This window comes from Lasioglossum baleicum, chromosome 2, assembly GCF_051020765.1.
Source record: "Lasioglossum baleicum chromosome 2, iyLasBale1, whole genome shotgun sequence".
Taxonomy (NCBI): Eukaryota; Metazoa; Arthropoda; class Insecta; order Hymenoptera; family Halictidae; genus Lasioglossum; species Lasioglossum baleicum.
The window spans coordinates 9,899,921-9,919,695 of NC_134930.1; the positions used below are offsets into that span (position 1 = coordinate 9,899,921).

The following is a 19,775-nucleotide window of genomic DNA, read 5'->3' on the forward strand; positions in this document are numbered from 1 at the left end:
GTACTCTGGTCATCAGAGAGAGGGTACATCATTTCACCGTGACTCCCCTCATCTGACGACATTGGGTCGGACCATCGGACCAGGGGGTGCAAGCTGCCGTGTTAAAGAAGTGGCCAGTATTTCAGCGCCACCTCAGTAGTAGGGCCGAACTGGGCCGAACTAATGGCAGTATATATAGATATAAAGCGGTAGACGGTTGTAAAAAAAACTGTTTACCCCAACAGGATTCGAACCTCGGTCTACCGCTTGGTAGTCCAACTCTTTAGCTGATTGGCCCACCGACGATCTTATAAAAGCATTGAAAATTTTGGTATATGTATCGCAAAAACTGCAGCGACACCAACGCCACCTCAGTACTAGGGTCGAACTACATATACTGGACCAACTATTTCCTTGGCTGTGGTTGGCTTCCGCTTGGTGACGTCGCGTCGTTCATGATCAGTGCGCATGCGCTGGCATGCCATCAACGCCACCTCAGTACCAGGGCCTGCTAGGGCCGAACTACATATACTGGACCACCTATTTCCATTGCAGCTTACACCCCCTGCATCGGACTCGTCTGGCCCAGTCTGGCCACTCTGGGCAGTTATAGTATGTAAGGCGCTTTTTTCGCCATTCGCGACTATTCTAACCTCAAATGGCCTCAGTCATGTACGAAGATCGGGTACCTTGGCCACCTCGCTAATTTCGCATAATTTCATTATGTTATAGCTGGCGTCAAGACGAATCCAACGACCTACTTTTTTATGACCCTAAGCCCATAAATAACGCTGTGACAGCGGCGCGGCGCGGCGTAGGGCGCCGCCGATGCTGCCACAGTTCCCCAGAAACTTCGGACGTAGATACGGTCCTGAAGAAACTCGCGCATGCGCGAAAAAAGCTCTCTCTGATGACCATGCATGGTCATGTACTCTGCACATAGTAGTGATGGGCGCAATCGACTAAAAACTATCGATTTAGTCGATAGTAGCTGTTACTATTTTCAGTCGACTAGTTTTACTAAACTATCGACTGAATTTCGCAGTGGTGGGGGTTACTATTTTCAGTCGACTAGTTTTAGTAGAACGACTGAATTTCGCAGTGGTGGGGGTTACTATTTTCAGTCGACTAGTTTTAGTGAAACGACTGAATTTCGCAGTGGTGGGGTTACTATTTTCAGTCGACTGTTTTACTGAACGACTGAATTTCGCAGTGGTAGGGGTTACTATTTTCAGTCGAATGCTATACTAAATCAGAGGTTACCTCTCTGACTGAATTATCGACTGATTTATGGAGCGGGTAGAGCTATATATCAACTGAATCGATCAGATTCAATCATGACATTTACTATCTCTTTACTATCCTACTATCTATTTCATTAGCCCTATCAAATTAATTAATTCATAACCCTCATTTCATGAACTGAATCCGTCCCTCGGTGTCAAATTGACACAGTAGTAAAAAAAACGATAAAATAACAAGCAGGTGATTAATTATTTTTCGATGTTTTTTTAGTCAAATTGATGAGTTAAAATTTACATCTTAAGTTTTTCGGTTACGTGTTTCTTACAAACAATTCGATATTTCGAGAAAAGTGTCAGATTGACACGAGGGACGGAATTCAATTGTTCTACTACTAAATATTAATTATTACAAATATTCTCCGAAAATATGAATGATTTATGCATTTCATTTATGTTAATAAAATATTTATTACATTTAGTACAAAATTGATATATTATTATTATATTTATCCTATCCTATAATATTATGTAATATCGATAACACCAAAAGGATTATTTATTTATTTATTTATTATACAGGTAAAACCCAATATGCATACATAAAATTAAATCAAATAAAAATAAAAAAACAATTGCAGCAACATAGCATCGCTATAGAGAAAATTATACATTAACTTAAAATTAAACATTTCTTTCATGACGCTGGAAAGACTATTTGAAATAAAAGTGCCTTTGTCTGCTGTCACAGTTTCATTAGCCACAAGTCCCATATCACTTATAGCTGAACACAGGGAGGTATACCGTTGTTGAAACCACTAGAGTATGTTACAGTTGAATTATCAGCAGAAAAATATCCCACAGCATCCAAAATTATTCCTGTAATAAGAGGAATTCAAAATGCCATAAACATCATTATACCAAAAACCATAGCAGGACTACATTTACAAAATAACATTTTAAATAATATTGAGATAAGATTTGACTACATTGAACAAAATAATACTACTCTAATAGCCACACTATTAGGTCCAAGATTCAAAACAGCTGTATTTGAAGTCGATAGGATTGCACAGACAGCGCAGAATATGTTAGAGATGAAATAAGTTCCTTGTGCATAACACGCAATAGTCATGAAACTAATACAAATAGAGCTGCAGCAGAAAATCAAGAATCATCTGAAGAAAACAATGAATTTTAGAATCTTCTTGTAACAAAAGTATCGCAGTTGACAAACTAATCCACACCTATAGAATATGCAACAACCATAATTCGTCAATATGTATATAGATTTACTGTACGCAAATATTAAGAGCTGTGAAGTCGCATTTTGGAATAAACACAATTACACAATGCCACAGCTTTTCAAAATAGCAGAAAAATATGTAAATACCTCTGTATTCCCAGCAACTTCTGTCCCATCAGAAAGAATATTTTCAAAGGCTGGACAGATTATGTCTGAAAGAAGGAACCGACTTTCAGCAAAAAACCTAGACCAATTAATGTTTTTAAATGTTAACATTTAGTAAATTTGGATGAATTTCAATAGTATAGACCATAATAATTTAAGGTTAGGTTAATTATAATTTTGGAATTTTTACCTTAATTTAATTTTATTACTAATCTCTACTACGACAAATGTAAAATATATAATAACATTAAATATTTCAATAATAAAGCTGAGTTTCATCAACTTCATCGAACATGGAGAACATAACTAGTAAAGCAATTCAGTCGACTGAAAACCACTAAAAACTATCGACTAAATAGTCGATAGTATGTAGCGACTAAATAGTAACTAGTCGATAGTTGAATTTAGTCGATAGTGCCCATCACTAGCACATAGACATATAGAGATAGACTGCGCCGTCTTATGGGCGAGTTGAAGCCCACAATGGCGGCGCGCGGTACAAAGAGTGAGAGAGAGAGCATTAGCCGGGGTCCATAGCGCTCTCTTTCTAATTGATGTATTTATTGATGTTTTATTTTTGTTTTTTGCCGCCATTGTGGGCTTCAGCGCTTCGTACAGGCCGCGCAGTCTATCTCTATATGTCTATGACTCTGCAGAGTACATTTCAGTACATGCGCGTGCGCGACGGAGATTTAGTGGGGCGAATGGAAGACACGTTGCGCGTGCGCGATGGGGACGCAACAATGACATGACATTTCGCAAGTTTTAGGTTATTGCCGCGTAAAATTCACCCATTTACTTATTTCACATACTATGTAATTATTGATCCATTTATGTCTATGTTGTGAGTTGTATTTCTTTAAAATGTAACGTTACAAATAAAACATAATTTGTCAATTTATCATGTAGAAGAAAAATGAGTGAATTTATTATCCCAGTCTCTTTTATGCAACTATTTTTGAGAAGCGTATGAGGATTAACACAGTGTTAAAATATATTATGATTTATTGATTTTACTGGAATGTAACTCATACATACAGATTTCAAGATTTTTTCAATTGTACATATAAAAGTAAGCATTCATACTTCGCTTCAAGACTGAAACTCCCACATGTTACAATTCATTTTATTTATATTAAAGAATGTTTACAATGTCTATTTAGAACGAACCATATGATTTATTTCATTAAGTACGTATATGTACACGAGTACGATACGATACGCGGCAATAACCTAAAACCTGCGAAATGTCATGTCATCTCATCTGTCATCGTTGCGTCCCCATCGCGCACGCGCAACGTGTCTCCCATTTGCCCCACTCAATCCTAAAGCGATGGAATAGGATAGTGGAAGGGGAAAAGGAGGAGAGTACCTGGTTGCAATTGGTTGCAATCTTACAACCATCTGGCAGCACTGGTTGCGCCAGCGTCGGGCCAACGGTAATACCCAACTGTACCTGACTGTACCTTACTGTACCCAACGTAGGGCCAACGATCACGTCCAATGACTCCAATGTCGGGCCAACGGTATTTAACAAGTGTACGAAATTACATCTCTCCGTCTGCCTCCAGTGCCGAGTTACAACCCTCTAAAAAACGGCTAAGTTGTTTCGTGTAAAGTGTAAAAGGAGGTAGTGCGAGAACTTGGCTGGTGCACTACCGTGCACCTAGATAGATATTGCTACACCATTGTCGTCTAGTTACGATCATTTCATTTTTGCGAATGATCGTTTTACAATCGTTGATTTTAAAAGAGAGAGAGAGAGTGTTGTTATAATATATTACATTGACTTACGATTAAGATGTTCGAGGAGTTTTATACTTTATTATATCCAGACTGTAAACAAAATGAGTATTTTATTTTATCAAGTCAATGATGATAAACGCATTATTGATCGAGTATTGTAATTGTACAATAAATAAGATCTACATGTGCGAACAGTAGGTACAAAACGTTATACCTAGACGAATAGACTGCGGATTGTATGCATTTATGAAAGATGAGAAGATTAGAACGGAAATGATACGCACAATAGTGTGCGTGTGTGTGCCCTTGTAAATTAATTTCACAGTGTACGAAATGTTTAACAGCTAACCGGAGACCTCCTCTTGCATGGCTGCCTTCTCTTTTCCACGTCGTATTAAAATGTCGGTATAAAATAAATTGAAATCTAGCCTGATAAAAAGAATTACATATTTAGATGAAAATAATCAGCGACTTTAAACATCTGCAAACTATCTATATACTCACCTACAGAACACGTTCAACAGTTTCTCATTATTGTTACCACTTCCTAGATCGCAGATTCGATCCAGAAGGCGCATTAATACTTGCGTAAACTTATCGTCCAGCGATACAATTGTCTCTTCGAAGCTTCCTGGATTTGCTTTCGACATGTCTTCAACATCATTCTAACAGAATAGACAGAAAGAAACTTATTATCTTCGAACTAACATAAGATTAAGAAGCGCACATCTTTGAGAATGAGTGTTAATGTACACAATGATGTCTGAAATATTCCACTGACGTATACATATATATATATATATGTATGATTGGCAGGCTAAAAGTAAAGCGAATGCATTTTATCGTTTGAATTGAACGTACCTGTAATATAAAAACGAGATTTCTATAAGTAGTACAACTCTATGCATATACATAGAACCATGCTATGTCTGAATGAAATTCAGGTATCAAATACAAAAATGAATCTCAAATAAATCAAATATTTATACACTAAGTGACATATCATAAATTACATCGCATTCATAAGTCGACAAATATACAGGCTGGGACATTCAAAAGATACAATTCGGAGGACCTGTTCCAAATGTTCCACCCTGTATATTCTTATTTAATACGAAGTCTGCATGCAACATTAACATCGGAACAAGTAGAATAAGGGTACGCGCACAGTGGATCCGTTTTCGTCCGATTTGGCCGACGTCCGACGCATCTATCTCTTTTTTCGAACGTGCGAAAAAGAGACACAACGTCGGACGTCGACCAAATCGGACGAAAACGGATCCACTGTGCTCGTATCCTAGTAAATTTCTGGAACTAAAAAAAAGAGACATTACGCATCTACGGGTCAAAATATTTGATTCTCCTACTAGTATAGGCTTCTATTATGCTTGCAAAATTGGTCAGAATGTTCGAAAATAATTTTTACTATTCGGTTTCTGAATGTATACAGCTTACAATTAGATCTTAACTATGTATTGTGTCGATATACATGTGTATAAAATAAAACTATTAATTCGTCCATGTGCCTAATAAGATTGCTGATGATAATCCGAAAATGTTTTTACTAGATATAATATGTTGACGATTTATAAATAAGTTTATGTTTACATTGATCCACGAACTATCAACGTGAAAAGGAATTGAATCGTTTCCGAATAAATTTATAGTGCTTGAACATTGTATGTACAGATTACCATGCGACTTCGAGAAAGTGTTCTCGGTGAGAATGGGAGAAATGACTTCTATACTGACTTCTGTTCGCTAGAAAAGAAGCTTTGTGATTCTAAGACTACGTAAAATGCATGAAAGCAGAGTTAGAACTTTTTGGAATATACCTCGGAATCATAGACATCTTCCTGATAGGCGCCAATCATGGAAGTCAATTCGGCGTCAATGTAGTATGGGCTCATACGCTTAACATTAGTAAAAGATTAACGTTCAATTTACTACTAACTTTCAAGATTGTTTTACAAACATTTAACACAGAAATTATTGCAGCAGAACCCGATCTCTCGACAGTATACATTTCATTACTATCGAATACCTTTAATCGAGGCTCTCCTCGAAGAATAAATTCTTCGATGATAGTGCTAATTCAAATGCTTCGCCCACTGCCCAACGCTTTCCTTCTTCGATGCATCGAAATATAAATAAATACCGAGAGAAAGGTGTTCAAAGTAGTTTGACATTGTTAGTGCGTCTACCGCCTGTATATTAAGTTCCGCAACAGCTGAGGTATCCGTTTCGTATCGTATTAAATAAAGGCAATCGAAAGAGTCCGACACAAAGCAAAGAACGCAACTCAGGAAAAGTGTTTGATCCTTATCTGGTGTATGTATGTGTACCGTATACACGTCTGTAGAAAAGTTCAGTTACCTGTGCGCGTTCGATCGGTAACAAGTTAGGGTAAAACTCACCTCCATGAAATCGCAAAAGTTGATGCAAGCGGCGCAAATGTCGGTGATGCAGGCGAGCAGATCTGGATCGGTTAACATGCATTCCTTCAAGTAGCTGTCCTGCAAGTCCTGATGCACGCTCAGAACATCGTCCACGTTACTGACCTGGTTGAACAATTGAAAACTTCGAATATCTTTCACGTTTCAAGCGACGTTTCTAAAAGCTGATCATACTTTGCTCATTTTATTTATGAACGTCAACCAGTTCGGCTCGATCACTTCGACCATCATGTAGTACGCCAGATGTTGGATGCAATCGAGCATGCGTTGACGCAACGAGAATGCTTTTCTGTAAAACATCGCCACGTTGTGGCCGAAAGTCTTGGCGATTTTGTTGCCGACCCATACTCTGAAAGACAGAGAAGTTAATCGAAGAGAGCAAAATGAAGGTATTTGCAATCGGGTATGTACCGTACCGACCTGCATAAACGTCTTTCTATGTATTTGCAATAAAACAGATGTCTGAACAACATCTGATAACAGGCGATCGCTTTTCTATTGAGTATCAGAGAGACAGGCCACTTGACGTCGTAGTTGAACACAAACGCTTCCAAACCGGTTAGAGTTTTATCGTTCTTGAAGCAGTACTCTGGAAAGAAAGAATCAAAGCTGTAGATTCAAGCTGTGCAGACAAGCTGAGGAGATCTACCTTCCTCCTCCCTGGTTTGAATGGAGAGTATTCTGAACATTTGAAACTGAAGATCGTACGGTAACAGTTCAGGTTTCAGATCATCCTTGTAAGGATCAGAATCCGCAGTCGACATGCGCAGCGCAACTTCCAGAAGAGACGCCAAACGATGGATCACGATGTCATACATATTTTTGTTTAATTCTGCTTCGCAGAGATTCATAAATTGTACCTACAATTAAATTATTAGATTATTTAATTCTTATCTATATTTAATACCTTCTTTTGCTTGAATAGATAAACTCACCACAAAATCTCCTTGGGCAAGAAGGAAGTAACTCTTCACGCTACGAAGCCGTCCCATTAGATCGCTTTCGTGTATCAGAACTTCTAATAATGTTTTCGCTGCTTCGGAATATGCCCTATCGATGGCAGCTAAATATTTCTGTCCTTGATGCTGGTAGATGAGTGGTTCCTGCTTTCCCCACTGAACAGTCTTACCTGGACAAGTAAAACTTCGAAATAACTAAATAATCAATAATTAGTAGCAATGCCTGTACACTGTACGAGAAACATTACATACCACATTGTCGGATTACGTTAAAGTATTTTCCAGTTCTTAGAATAGTCTGTGCCTGTTCGTTGAGGAACGTGGGGATTCTCTCTGACCTCATAGTGTATCGTTTCTCCCAATAATCCGCGGAGTAGTCTACCGGTAGTTCCTCTCTATGAATCAGTTCATTATCCTCTACGAAGAACTGTGAAAGGACAAATATTTCATAAATAGAAAGAGAAATGTAAACAAATACAGTCTACAGTTACCTCTTCGTATGGATCGCATATCACGCCTTTGTACACCCACTTTTCAAGAATTTGCATGTAAGGAACGCTCGCGGTTTGTATCAGAAACATGCACAGTTCCTTAAACTTCGCCTCGCCGCTTATGTTGTTCGCCTGCTCGTGTAGAAGACTAAGTACTTTTCCACCTTTCGCGTTCGCCTGAATTTACAAATTGATTTAATTTAGTACAAAAGCTTGGAGAATGTAACAGCGATCGATTCACTCACTTTACAGATCGTCGACGTTATTTGGAAGAGAACGGACATCGCGATTATAGTAGGCTGAATGAAGAACCACAGTTTCTGCAAATTTAGTTTCCCGCGGATGTGTTCCATTTCCAATTGTACGACGAACAACTGAAAAACGTTTAATCGTTCTATAGTATATCAGTCGAATATCTGAATGAAAATTTATAAATAATTTACACCTACCAAATAATCCTTCAGCAAACTTCTTATGGCTCCTCTTAAAGCATGATTGACCTGACCGTCTTCTGGTAACACTTTCTCTTCCACAAACCTTGCTGTCATGGAATAATGCGAAGCGAGCGGTAATATTTGCTGCGCCATTTGCTTGTAGGAGATACCTGTAAACAATGCCACGTGAAAGTACAATATTTTATGTTCTTTATGAATATTATAGAATTATCTTCGTGCCCCTTACAAACATCGGGAGATATCTTGAATGTTTTCACAGCGTATGGACTAGTTAATGGTTCGGAGATAATGTAAGATCCGTCTATACCCTTTAGACAGTTCAGAATGTCCCAAAGTAAAATGGATTCCTGAGACACGGCGGGTACAACCTCTGCAAACACTTTCATTTAGCGAATCATCCGCACGTCTTAATATTAAAACAGATTCTTACTCTGGCATGGCGAGACATTTGATTCATTATAAAAATCCCAGCTCATCCGTGGCCTCTCGTGAGTCCAATTATGTTTCACCACAGATGTCTCCGTTTTCTTCACGATCGCGTTCACCTGTTGAGTTAACTTCTTCTCGCCCTCTACAGCAGCTTTAATCACATTCTTGCAAATCTATAACGTCGTATATATAAATAATAAATATATGTATAAAATATAAATAATAAATTAAACATTGAAAGGGCTACAATAATTCATAAGAGAAAAACAAGACCTGCGGCAAATCTTTTGTCGTGATAGCAGCATCTTTGCTAGAATTCGAGACTACTGCAACCGCTTGCTTGGCCAAGTAACTTTTCAGATCTTTGTCTTCGGATATCAGTTCCAAGACTTGTGCGTATAAGCCTAACAGATCTATCCTGAAAAAGCGCAAGCATAAGCGTTAATAAAATCCATTTGTTTCAATTCGGAAAGCATTCGGCGATACCAACTTCTTTGCTTTCAGTTCCTCGTATTTTTGAAGAAACAGCTCAGGTACGGGCGAACCTTTCGCCAAGTTGCGAATGCAGCTCTGCGATGCGACTATGGTCAATGCACTGGCACTCGTAGGTATACCTTCCTTTTGTAGTCTTTCTACATGCTTCTCGGGTGCAGACGTCGACCTATAGACCAAATAATTATTAAATGTTCATCTTTTATTATTGTTATATTATTGCTCACCCCAACAGTCCGATCAGCTCGATCACCAAATGATGCAATTTAAATTCACTCATTGCTTTGTAATAAGTAATAACCGTCACATAGTTGACATAAACAATTCCTTACGATAATGCTCTTGTTCTTTCGTACTAAATAGAAGTAAAGTAAAGTTGGGTTATGTACAAAGAAATTGACATTGCAGAGGAGCGTTAAACAATCCGCTTATGTACCTTAGGAAATAGTTTCGCTAATACATATCTATTTAACATAAATATTAACAGTATAGGTAAAAACACTCATCATAAAAAGCGTTCGTCACCTTGAGATTTTTCAAATTTCTGATACACAACATGCCGGTCCGATTTAAACAACCAATGGCGTGTCCTCGTTGGTCCTCGTTCAAAATATATACATATATACAATATACATAGGATAGACGTTTCGTTCCGTAAGGTATTTGTTTTATTACGATAAATTCAACGATATTACAGAAAATAAATATTTGATCAGAGTGAACGACAAAATTAAAACAATTATCTGTATTTAAGTAACATCTACTCTTCTGTTGACACTCTTTGAATATCGAGATTATTTCTCCATGTAGGATTTTTGATATTTCTAATTTTTCAATTCTAAACGTTCTCGCTGAAATTTCTTCTCGGAGGTGTAAAATACGTCGTCGAATAATATACAACTCTTTTGCATTCTGTGCGAACAACAGCCGTCTTGGTTTTGTTCAGCGGTAGAATTTTGTCCTTTTGCATCTTCGAACACATTTGAAACACGTATTTGTTAGGATTTCTGAAATTTCCGGAAATTAATTAAAAAGCAATGGAGTCATTGCAATTTATTTAATGGGGACGATCGAAAAGGGATTATATATGACCCAACCTAATATTTTAGTTAATTATTACTAGTACACTGCGGATCTTTATACAAAATAAAAAATGTTTGCATATTGATTGCAAGATAGAGGAACGAAATAAAAATTTCTTTCTTCTTTTAATTATCTGATTAAGCTGAAACCAATACACCGATGTCTTTAAATCTTTTTAATATTTTCAACTGCTTTAAATTGTGCTTACCCATAGTTTTGTCATAAATATGCATAAAATCCATGGTCTAATTATTAAACGAATACAAAGAATATATGCAATAAAATGCTGTAAAAATATCCAACCTAATATGTAAGTCAGTAGACGTAAATATGGTTTGCGGTTTCATAAAATTCCCCACAGTATTTGCACTTGTTAGCAAATTATACTTTGGACAACTTATGGTATTTTCCTGGTTTACAGTAGGCCTAACATCATTTGTGCTTGCTGGTAAATTGTATGGGCATCTTACAGTTTCTTTTGGTCTAACAATATTTCCAACATCATTTGTACTTGGCAAATCATACATTGGACAGTTTATGGTACTTTTCTGTCTGACAATATTTCCAACATTATTCATACTTGTCGGTACATTATACATTGGACATCTTTTAGTATTTTGTTGTTTCATAATATTTTCAATGCCATTTATATGTTGTGGTACCTCATAAGGATACCTTATGGTATTCCTAAAAAAAGAGTTAGATTGCGTAGTACTTATATTATTAGCTGGTGTTTGCATGAAATTTGTATGATCAATATTTGCATCTTTCTTGAATCTCTTGATTATATTTTGAGTTTCTTCATCGATTATAGGTCTTCTCTTTCTTAGTGGAAAAATATCTTGTTGGATACTGTTAAGCTTGTAATTTTCTTTTGAATTTCTAAATTTGAGAAGAATATTATTATATATAAAAAATTAAAACAATATTATAACACAATAAAAATGTGCTTACTGTAAAAGATTTTTGTCAATATCAGTCTTTATTTTTTGAAAAAATTTGTCGTCATCATCGTCATCGACAGTATTATCGTAATTCGATTTACTCATAATGTTCGGTTCCTGAAGTAGACTTTTTCTAGTAATATCGGCAGAAAACATTATACCTAAAATTAACACGATTAAACTATTAATCCAGATAATTATTACAAACTTTTCACTGTCTCTCTGTATAATACGTTAAAAGATTTACTTGAACTTAATTTTTTTAAATTTGTTGCCTGAGATTGTCCATTGTTTACACAATTATTAGAGGAAACCTGATCTTCCTCGTTATTGTTTAGATGTCGCAAAAATGAGTCTGAATAATTCTCAAATGTTCTTTGTCTTCTCATTGTTAATCACTAAATTGCACTTCACATAAAATACTTTAAACTGAAAAATATCGTTTGTCTTTCGAAGAGCATAATTTCAAACATTAGCGCGTTAGCGTTGTGCGGTGCGTTTTCAATTTTTTTATGAGTGACACCATGATGGAAGCAATGTCCGACATTTTGCGCGCGAAAAAGTAATTGATTTCACGAATTTTTACATTTTCAAACTTCATCGGAAACTTCGAGCATAAACAAAGGTGTCGACCTCACTAGTAAATATTTATTTAGCATTGAAATAGTTGTTTCATGGAATAAAAATTGAAGTTTAAATTTCTTTGACGAGTATAATTGAAGGTTAAATTTCAGATACTATTTAAATATACGCGTTTCCTTTCAAATTTTCCATTCGATACAGTCGGCAATTCAAATTTCGATGTTTGCGGGCGAACGCGGCAAAGTTCTCGCATTATGCGTGAAACGGAACGCACCCTAACTGAGCGAAAGCACGTTCTAATGTTTCGCATTTACTTTCATTATGCGTTTATAAATTCTCGCTTCTCTATCGATTTTATTTATTTATAAATTTCCAATAACCAAACGATATAACCTATGTAGAAAGAAATTATTCCGAGTATATCATCGGGGCGGAGAATCATCGTGTTAACAAATGCTTTATCCTTCGATTTTCCCTCAGGCAGAGCTGCGTTTGAAATCAATGTACGATTTCGAGGAAAGCATGCGTCGTTGGTCGCGTTATACAACAACAAACGAATATCACCGTTCCTTTTTCTCGAGGCCGGTGTCTTGTTAAAATTTCACAAAGGAAAAACTATGAATCTGTCTCGAGATCGCAAGCCGAATCGATGAACATGATTTTATCCAGTAACATGCTCGCGACCAGCTGATCGAGCCATTCGAGCCTCGAGAAACAATTTCATTATAGGTTAGCCGTGTTTCATCAGAACGGTTCACGAGTGCCGGATCCGTGATTCTAACCTCGCAACGAATCTACCAAGTAGATCGAACGAAAAACACTATCTTCCGTTTAATGTGAATCGCGAGCGAAATAGTTTGGGACAATGCGTTTCGTGACAGCGGTCAATTTCAAGATGCTGCCTGTCTTTCGGCACCGCATGACGATTGTTCGATCATTCTGCAGAAACCGACACTCGGACGTTCAAGAGTTGTCGACTCATATACGACCGCTGCAATTCCGTAGAGCAGGCCTCGCCGATTGTCTAGGATCATTCACCAGACACATGCGTGATCGTCGTCATTCTGCGGCGGCGGCTATCATCTCGATAAGATCGTTCGCAACCAAGAAGTACAACGACAGAGACCCACCGAGGTAAGCTTCAATTTTTTCTCCAACTCTCTGCGTTGGCTCCTTACACACACACGTATACATCTCATTCCTTTATTTTGATTAGCACGGAAAACGACGGAGATAATGCCGATGATCCAGCTTCGTTGCCAGCTACTGTTGTCGTGCCAGAGGTCTGGCCTCACGTGCCTGTCATAGCGATCAATAGGAATCCTGTGTTCCCCAGATTTATAAAGCTTATCGAGCTTAACGATCCGACTCTCATGGATCTGGTTCGTAGAAAAGTTAAATTGAACCAACCGTACGTCGGTATCTTCTTAAAGAAGGTGGAGGAGTAAGTTGAACAGAGGAATTCTGGTTTTGGTAAATGTAATTCTTGTATGTTCTTATTTTTCAATGTAATCTTGTTTTCGTAGAAACGAAGCGGAAGTTGTACAAAATATGAACGATATTTATCCTGTCGGCACGTTCGCACAGATACACGAGGTACAAGATTTAGGGAATCGACTGAGATTAGTTGTGATGGCGCATAGGAGGATTAAAATTGTCGGTCAGTTACTGGAAGACATCGTGCCGAAAAACATGCATGGTAAGTGGTAGAATTGTATCTAAATCGGATATAAATGTATATTTATTTTTATACATTTCAGTGAAAACTTTTAAATACATAGTTAACTTCTTCTGTTTTCACACCATAGATTTAATGTGTTGCACCGTTAAATGTTAGATTAGACCATTATGTTATTGTTCATTGCACAAATAATTTTCTGATTATCTCATATGTAAATGTATACTGTACTGCCTGATATACAGAGATGAAACTGACGTTTCCGCTACTAAATACAACAATTCACGTCCCTGTAGACGATACGGTAACCACTAGTAAACCAAGTCGTAGATCATTAATACGCAAAAAATCAGAGAACAGAATTTCTGAAGCAGAGAAAGCCAAAAAGACCAACGAATCGAATCCCGGCCCGGAAAGTGCTGCGTCTGAAAAGCTGGAAGAGGGTAGAGGATCTGCTGTGGCAGAACCTGGGAGTGCTCAGCCACAGGCTAACAACACTCAACCATTGTTGATGGTGGAAGTAGTAAACATTACCCATGAGAAGTTTAGGCAGACTGAAGAGATTAAGGTAAGCGTAAACTCTTTGGCTGCGAAAGGTGTACACTGGGTGTCCCACGTAACAGTTTTCACGATTGCTCTCGCATGGCTATCGATATAGAGGATGAGTCTCGTAACATGTGAATTTTGTCAATGAGCATAACTAACTAATTTCATATTTATCGACACAGGCTCTAACGCAAGAATTAATCAAGACGATTCGGGATATAATCAGTATGAACCCGCTGTATCGCGAGTCCTTGCAACAAATGCTGCACCAGGGTCAAAGGGTTGTAGACAATCCAGTCTATTTGAGCGACTTGGGTGCAGCTCTGACTGGAGCAGATGCACAGGAACTGCAACAGGTGTTGGAAGAAATGGATGTGAGTGAACTTGAATCCTGACAATGAACAATGGACCAGACTCACGAAAACCTGGAGAAAATTCTGGGAACGGTCCTGGGGGTTTTCGGGGTCGTAGAATCTAATTCTATTGTTACGTATGTATTCCACCTATATTATAGAAACTGAATGATGTTCACAGATCTCGAAGAGACTCAGACTATCTCTTGCGCTGCTAAAGAAAGAATACGAATTGAGTAAATTGCAACAGAAGATTGGCAGGGAAGTGGAGGAGAAAGTGAAGCAACAGCACAGAAAGTATATTCTCCACGAACAATTGAAAGTGATAAAGAAAGAATTGGGATTAGAAAAGGATGACAAAGACGCGATAGCGGAGAAGTATAGAGAACGAATACGATCGAAAACAGTACCTAAACCAGTGATGGATGTGCTTGACGAGGAATTGAATAAACTGAATTTCTTGGAGAGTCATAGCAGTGAGTTCAAGTACGTTTAATTCTTATAAACGCGCGATCAAGGGTTTTTATAAAATTTAAGCGATAAAGAGACATGATCTCTATGGTAGCGTTACTCCATTTCCAGTGTTACAAGGAATTATTTAGACTGGCTCACGTCTATACCATGGGGTGTGACGAGCCCTGAAAATTTGCATCTTCAACAGGCTATGGAGATATTGGATAAAGATCACTATGGGATGGAAGACATAAAGAAACGAATTTTGGGTAACTTACATTCGATGGATTCTTAGAAAATTCAAACATTTCTCTTCCTGAATCTCTTATCTATTCTCGTTTTCTCAAATATAGAATTTATCGCTGTCAGTCAATTGAAGGGTTCGACGCAAGGGAAGATACTGTGTTTCCACGGTCCACCGGGTGTCGGAAAAACGTCGATCGCGAAATCGATTTCCCGTGCGCTGAACAGGGAGTATTTCAGATTTAGTGTTGGAGGTATGACAGACGTTGCAGAAATCAAGGGGCACAGGCGAACATACGTGGGAGCAATGCCTGGCAAAATTATTCAATGTTTAAAGAAAACTAAGACTGAAAATCCGCTGGTTCTTATAGACGAGGTCGATAAAATAGGAAAGTAAGTTACCTTCAAGATAAATAAAATACTACATCTATATTGTGTAAGTAAATTTATAAAATATGGTCTTGCGTTTTAGAGGACATCAGGGCGATCCAGCGTCTGCTCTTCTAGAAATGCTGGACCCAGAGCAAAATGCAAACTTCCTGGATCACTACTTGGACGTTAACGTTGATCTCTCGAAGGTTCTCTTCATTTGTACAGCGAACGTGATCGACACGATTCCGGAGCCCCTCCGTGACCGTATGGAAATGATAGAGATGTCCGGTTACGTTGCCGACGAAAAGGTCGCGATCGCTAAACAGTATTTGGTACCGCAAGCGATGAGCGATTCCGGTCTCTCTGATACGCACGTGAAAATCGACGACGGTGCGCTCAATCTACTAATTAAATTTTACTGTCGGGAATCGGGAGTTCGAAATCTACAGAAGCACATAGAGAAAGTTCATCGGAAGGTGGCCTTCAAGGTTGTGCAGAAGGAAGCAGAAAAAGTCGACGTAACCGCAGAGAATCTACACGAATTCGTAGGGAAACCTGTGTTCACGCACGACAGAATGTATGTCGTAACACCCCCGGGTGTCGTTATGGGACTCGCTTGGACAGCCATGGGTGGTTCCACTTTGTTCATCGAAACGACAATTAGAAAACCTACCCTAAAGAAGAGCGAAGGCAGCTTTGAAGTCACTGGACACTTGGGTGACGTGATGAAGGAGTCTATTCAGATAGCTATGACAGTGGCAAGGAAATTCTTGAGCGAAGAGGATGCCACTAACACGTTCCTTTATGATTCGCATTTACACCTGCACGTACCCGAGGGTGCGACACCGAAGGATGGTCCTAGCGCTGGTGTGACTATCGCAATAGCGTTCATATCGCTCGCCAAGAATAAAGCGATTAGACAAAATGTTGCGATGACCGGGGAACTCAGTCTGATGGGAAGGGTCTTGCCTGTTGGTGGTATCAAGGAGAAGACGATCGCCGTAAGTATTCGAAACGGGGACTGAAAACAGACTGTGAGAAAATAACTCTTTTAAACTGTTTTATTACATGTGTTATTCTGTGTTATCAAAGGCGAAACGAGTCGGTGTGAATTGCGTGATCCTGCCCGAGGAGAACAAAAAGGACTACAACGACTTGCCTAAATACATCACGGACGGCCTCGAGGTTCACTTCGCCTCTACCTTCGCCGACGTTCATCGGATTTGTTTCGAAACTGTCGAGAATCCGAGATTATTCGCGACCACGAATATGTAGACCGTGATATTCCAACTCCACTGCCCTCTTCTAGGTAAAATTACCTCCTAGAAGCTAAGTACTTAGGAGAACAAGTTCGGATTTATTCGAAACTATCAGGCTACAAAGTACACGCTTCGAATACGTACTATCTTCTTAAAAGCAGTACGCTGGTGAAAGATAACGGTAAACGAGTCAGCTGAACGAATCTAATCTCGAAGATAAATTTTTATTAAGATTCCATTGAAATAAAACGTTTTCCTACTTAACGGTATCGATGAGTTAAAGCAAAAAGGCAAAGATAATTTTCCTGTTTTTGCAAACGTTTTTGTTACAACAAAAATGGTACTGTAAATACAATATAGTAACTTTCGCGTTCTTCGTGTACAATGTAACGACTCGATGATCGGAATATGAATATCGGCCACGATACTGTTGTAAATAAGTTTTATCGTTTTCGTACAGAAAATCTTGTGTTTTGTATCGTACAGTACTGTTTTCTATACGCATATGGAGACAATATGTACATAATGGATGAAAGTCGACGTTAGAGATTTTCTGACTAATAAAAAGAAATATATATTTTCTATATGCATGTCACTGCTAACACCCTGTCTTTTTAGAAATCCTACAGAGAACCATTTGCCTCTATCGTTTTAAATGGCTATAAACAATACCGCTTGTATAGAAACGAAAGCTATATTACAAACCGAATGTACAATTTCCGTCGAATACGAATAAATAGCTGTAATGAATTGTACATCTTAAAAGTTTATTGGAGGAATACTGATAGACATGTATTATTAGTCGTCGTTGCATCAGCTAGGAACTTCCATCTTGCTCAGTCTGATTATAAAATCGCATAGTCTCATCTGTACCTGAATCTCGATAGGATTATTCGTAACGTAGAATCCAGGCACTCCAGCCTTCTCTAGAATGCTTTGCTGGTCTGCTACTTTCTGATCCAATTGTAGAACTAATTTCATATCGAGTTGTTTCAATTCTTCCCTGTGCTTTTTGTGCAATGCTGTTTTTATCGCCAGTCTCTCCTCGTCTGTGGACGTAGACGTTAATGTCTCCTGCGTTTCAATCTTCTGCTGATTCAACAGCTGGAGGCGTTGCTGGAAAAGATGCTTCTCCGTAACGTGTTGAATCTCCATTAATCCTTTCACGATCTCGAATATCGTGTCGTTTAACAGAGAGTTGGCCAATCCGGACAGCAACTCGTAAGGAAGTCTCATCTGATACTTCGGAGGAAGCTCACCGGCCATGTGCTGGAGCTGTTCCACCAAGAAATACAACTTTCTCTGTAGATCTTGAGGAGTCGGAGCGGCAATGTCCATTTTCCCATGAAGTAGAAACCTAAATAAATAAGAATCTGTTTCAGTATGCTTTCTATTACGAATGTTTGTAAATAAAGTTGTCGTATTTTAAATGAGCTGGCAATTTTGTTTGTAAATTTCAGGTTATCTGAAAGATGGCAACAAGTTGTTACAAATAATAGAAATTATATCGTTGAATAATATTATTTAGACATAGATTTTTATAAATCGATTCAAATGTTTTCTTTAAAATACGACAAAACTTTCCCTCCAACCTAAATAAATAATTTCACCGACGAGATATATTATCTCGTCGGTGATAATATTACGTTTTCGAGTAAAAGTGAGGTTAGGGTGCGATCGATTTTTATCGATGACACTTTTATTTTTGATAATAAAAGGTCGCAAATTTTACTTGATATGTTCCTGAAAGAAATGTAGACGATGAACCAGCTTTTTTAATCACTTTTTCTAGAAGAGTCCATCCGTAAGAGTCAACAATTGGTACAGGTTAAGTACTAAATTTTAGCATCACGTACAAAATTGTATTATATAATAGATTACCGAATGGGTGTGTTTAAAAATGACTGGACATCGTATTAAACTTGTTTTACAAAGTAATAAGTATTGAAGTAATGTTTCATTTGATTTTTATGTAAATAGGAAATAGAAAAAATAACTGGAAATTAAAGTGACCGGACATCACCTCGCCTGAATAGCTCAGTCGGTAGAGCATTAGACTTTTAATCTAAGGGTCCAGGGTTCAAGTCCCTGTTCGGGCGTTCCATTTTTTTTACATTTTTTAACAATCCTACACAACGAATATATACATTAAAATTTCCTGAACCATTTTCCGCCTGTATCTCAATCAAAAATCCTAATAAATAATTAATAATAATAAGAAATAATAAAATCTAAATTCATCAAACTTGTACACAGATCTTGCTGATTTTTTTGTTGCGAACTGTGGTCGTAAAAAATGGAAAACCCCAAAAAATTCGGTTTTTATTGTTTGACAATAAAAACTAATAAACTAATACCAGAGAGGATATGAGAGTGCTCACTCCGGGCAGGGTTGCCATATTTTGCGGGAACCAGTCCCCTTACCGCTGCGCCCCTCGCCCAGATGCACGAATTTAGTGACGTTCCTCGGTCCTTACGCTTGGTGGCAGCACAGTAGTGCCCTGGCGGCACCTGGCGGTGGGAATAGAAACTGTATCCCCACTCCATCCCACTCTTTGCTGGCGGCGTCGGCGGCGTCGGCGTCGGTTTTTCAGCCATTTCTG

The 19,775-nt window shown here is 38.2% G+C and overlaps 4 protein-coding genes, 1 long non-coding RNA gene and 1 other non-coding gene across 19 annotated transcripts; 2 read left to right on the top strand and 4 right to left on the bottom strand.

Annotated features, from left to right (window-relative positions):
* Nucleotides 1-1,011: 1,011 nt before the first annotated feature.
* Nucleotides 1,012-3,067, bottom strand: LOC143219729 (uncharacterized). 2 transcript variants are annotated; one of them, XR_013011441.1, is made up of 3 exons: nt 2,822-3,066; nt 2,614-2,678; nt 1,012-2,099 (listed from the first exon to the last, which is right to left on the bottom strand). It is a non-coding gene; the product is annotated as an uncharacterized LOC143219729 (long non-coding RNA). The 2 variants fall into 2 exon arrangements; XR_013011440.1 differs by having other exon boundaries at nt 1,016-2,099; nt 2,614-2,710; nt 2,822-3,067.
* Nucleotides 3,068-4,470: 1,403 nt separating this feature from the next.
* On the bottom strand, nt 4,471-10,483 carry LOC143219595 (gamma-tubulin complex component 2). Its single transcript, XM_076445528.1, has 18 exons — nt 10,096-10,483; nt 9,887-10,014; nt 9,658-9,828; nt 9,441-9,585; nt 9,169-9,340; nt 8,965-9,108; nt 8,733-8,887; nt 8,529-8,657; nt 8,284-8,460; nt 8,045-8,219; nt 7,769-7,962; nt 7,483-7,693; nt 7,254-7,422; nt 7,008-7,182; nt 6,795-6,938; nt 6,213-6,290; nt 4,882-5,042; nt 4,471-4,806 (listed from the first exon to the last, which is right to left on the bottom strand). The coding sequence occupies exons 2-18, from the start codon at nt 9,937-9,939 to the stop codon at nt 4,722-4,724; spliced, it is 2,538 nt and encodes an 845-aa protein (XP_076301643.1). The 5' UTR covers nt 9,940-10,014; nt 10,096-10,483; the 3' UTR covers nt 4,471-4,721.
* Nucleotides 10,247-17,188, top strand: Lon (lon protease homolog, mitochondrial). 5 transcript variants are annotated; one of them, XM_076445517.1, is made up of 11 exons: nt 10,247-10,318; nt 13,214-13,402; nt 13,485-13,712; nt 13,795-13,967; nt 14,192-14,514; nt 14,675-14,866; nt 15,027-15,331; nt 15,428-15,567; nt 15,652-15,934; nt 16,014-16,914; nt 17,006-17,188. In XM_076445517.1, exons 2-11 carry the CDS (start codon nt 13,314-13,316, stop codon nt 17,186-17,188), a joined length of 2,817 nt encoding a protein of 938 aa, XP_076301632.1. In that variant the 5' UTR covers nt 10,247-10,318; nt 13,214-13,313. The 5 variants fall into 5 exon arrangements, with proteins under 5 accessions (XP_076301632.1, XP_076301614.1, XP_076301620.1 ...); XM_076445499.1 differs by lacking the exon at nt 10,247-10,318 and having other exon boundaries at nt 13,134-13,402; XM_076445505.1 differs by lacking the exon at nt 10,247-10,318 and having other exon boundaries at nt 13,134-13,402; nt 14,243-14,514.
* On the bottom strand, nt 10,526-12,209 carry LOC143219664 (uncharacterized). Of its 2 annotated transcripts, XM_076445553.1 has the most exons (4): nt 11,934-12,209; nt 11,697-11,847; nt 10,951-11,624; nt 10,526-10,666 (listed from the first exon to the last, which is right to left on the bottom strand). In XM_076445553.1, exons 1-3 carry the CDS (start codon nt 12,073-12,075, stop codon nt 10,988-10,990), a joined length of 930 nt encoding a protein of 309 aa, XP_076301668.1. In that variant the 5' UTR covers nt 12,076-12,209; the 3' UTR covers nt 10,526-10,666; nt 10,951-10,987. The 2 variants fall into 2 exon arrangements, with proteins under 2 accessions (XP_076301668.1, XP_076301667.1); XM_076445552.1 differs by having other exon boundaries at nt 10,529-11,624.
* Nucleotides 15,651-19,775, bottom strand: Gdl (gonadal protein gdl). 8 transcript variants are annotated; one of them, XM_076445582.1, is made up of 2 exons: nt 19,597-19,775; nt 15,651-18,529 (listed from the first exon to the last, which is right to left on the bottom strand). In XM_076445582.1, exon 2 carries the CDS (start codon nt 18,508-18,510, stop codon nt 17,986-17,988), a length of 525 nt encoding a protein of 174 aa, XP_076301697.1. In that variant the 5' UTR covers nt 18,511-18,529; nt 19,597-19,775; the 3' UTR covers nt 15,651-17,985. The 8 variants fall into 8 exon arrangements, with proteins under 8 accessions (XP_076301697.1, XP_076301704.1, XP_076301694.1 ...); XM_076445589.1 differs by lacking the exon at nt 19,597-19,775 and adding an exon at nt 19,554-19,573; XM_076445579.1 differs by lacking the exon at nt 19,597-19,775 and adding an exon at nt 19,530-19,553.
* Trnak-uuu (transfer RNA lysine (anticodon UUU)) lies at nt 19,199-19,271 on the top strand. Its single transcript has one exon. It is a non-coding gene; the product is annotated as a tRNA-Lys (tRNA).

Bases quoted from the DNA above. Each gene is read 5' to 3' on its own strand.
- LOC143219595 (XM_076445528.1), bottom strand. From the start codon at position 9,939: ATGAGTGAATTTAAATTGCATCATTTGGTGATCGAGCTGATCGGACTG. The intron at 9,109-9,168 runs GTAAGAATCTGT...AAGTGTTTGCAG, and splicing joins AAATGTCTCGCCATGCCAGA to AGGTTGTACCCGCCGTGTCT. The intron at 8,658-8,732 runs GTAGGTGTAAAT...AACGTTTTTCAG, and splicing joins GTTTGCTGAAGGATTATTTG to TTGTTCGTCGTACAATTGGA.
- Gdl (XM_076445582.1), bottom strand. From the start codon at position 18,510: ATGGACATTGCCGCTCCGACTCCTCAAGATCTACAGAGAAAGTTGTAT.
- LOC143219664 (XM_076445553.1), bottom strand. From the start codon at position 12,075: ATGAGAAGACAAAGAACATTTGAGAATTATTCAGACTCATTTTTGCGA. The intron at 11,848-11,933 runs GTAAATCTTTTA...TGTTAATTTTAG, and splicing joins TTTAAAAAAATTAAGTTCAA to GTATAATGTTTTCTGCCGAT. The intron at 11,625-11,696 runs GTAAGCACATTT...TCTCAAATTTAG, and splicing joins ATTGACAAAAATCTTTTACA to AAATTCAAAAGAAAATTACA.
- Lon (XM_076445499.1), top strand. From the start codon at position 13,134: ATGCGTTTCGTGACAGCGGTCAATTTCAAGATGCTGCCTGTCTTTCGG. The intron at 13,403-13,484 runs GTAAGCTTCAAT...TATTTTGATTAG, and splicing joins AACGACAGAGACCCACCGAG to CACGGAAAACGACGGAGATA. The intron at 15,568-15,651 runs GTAACTTACATT...TCTCAAATATAG, and splicing joins CATAAAGAAACGAATTTTGG to AATTTATCGCTGTCAGTCAA.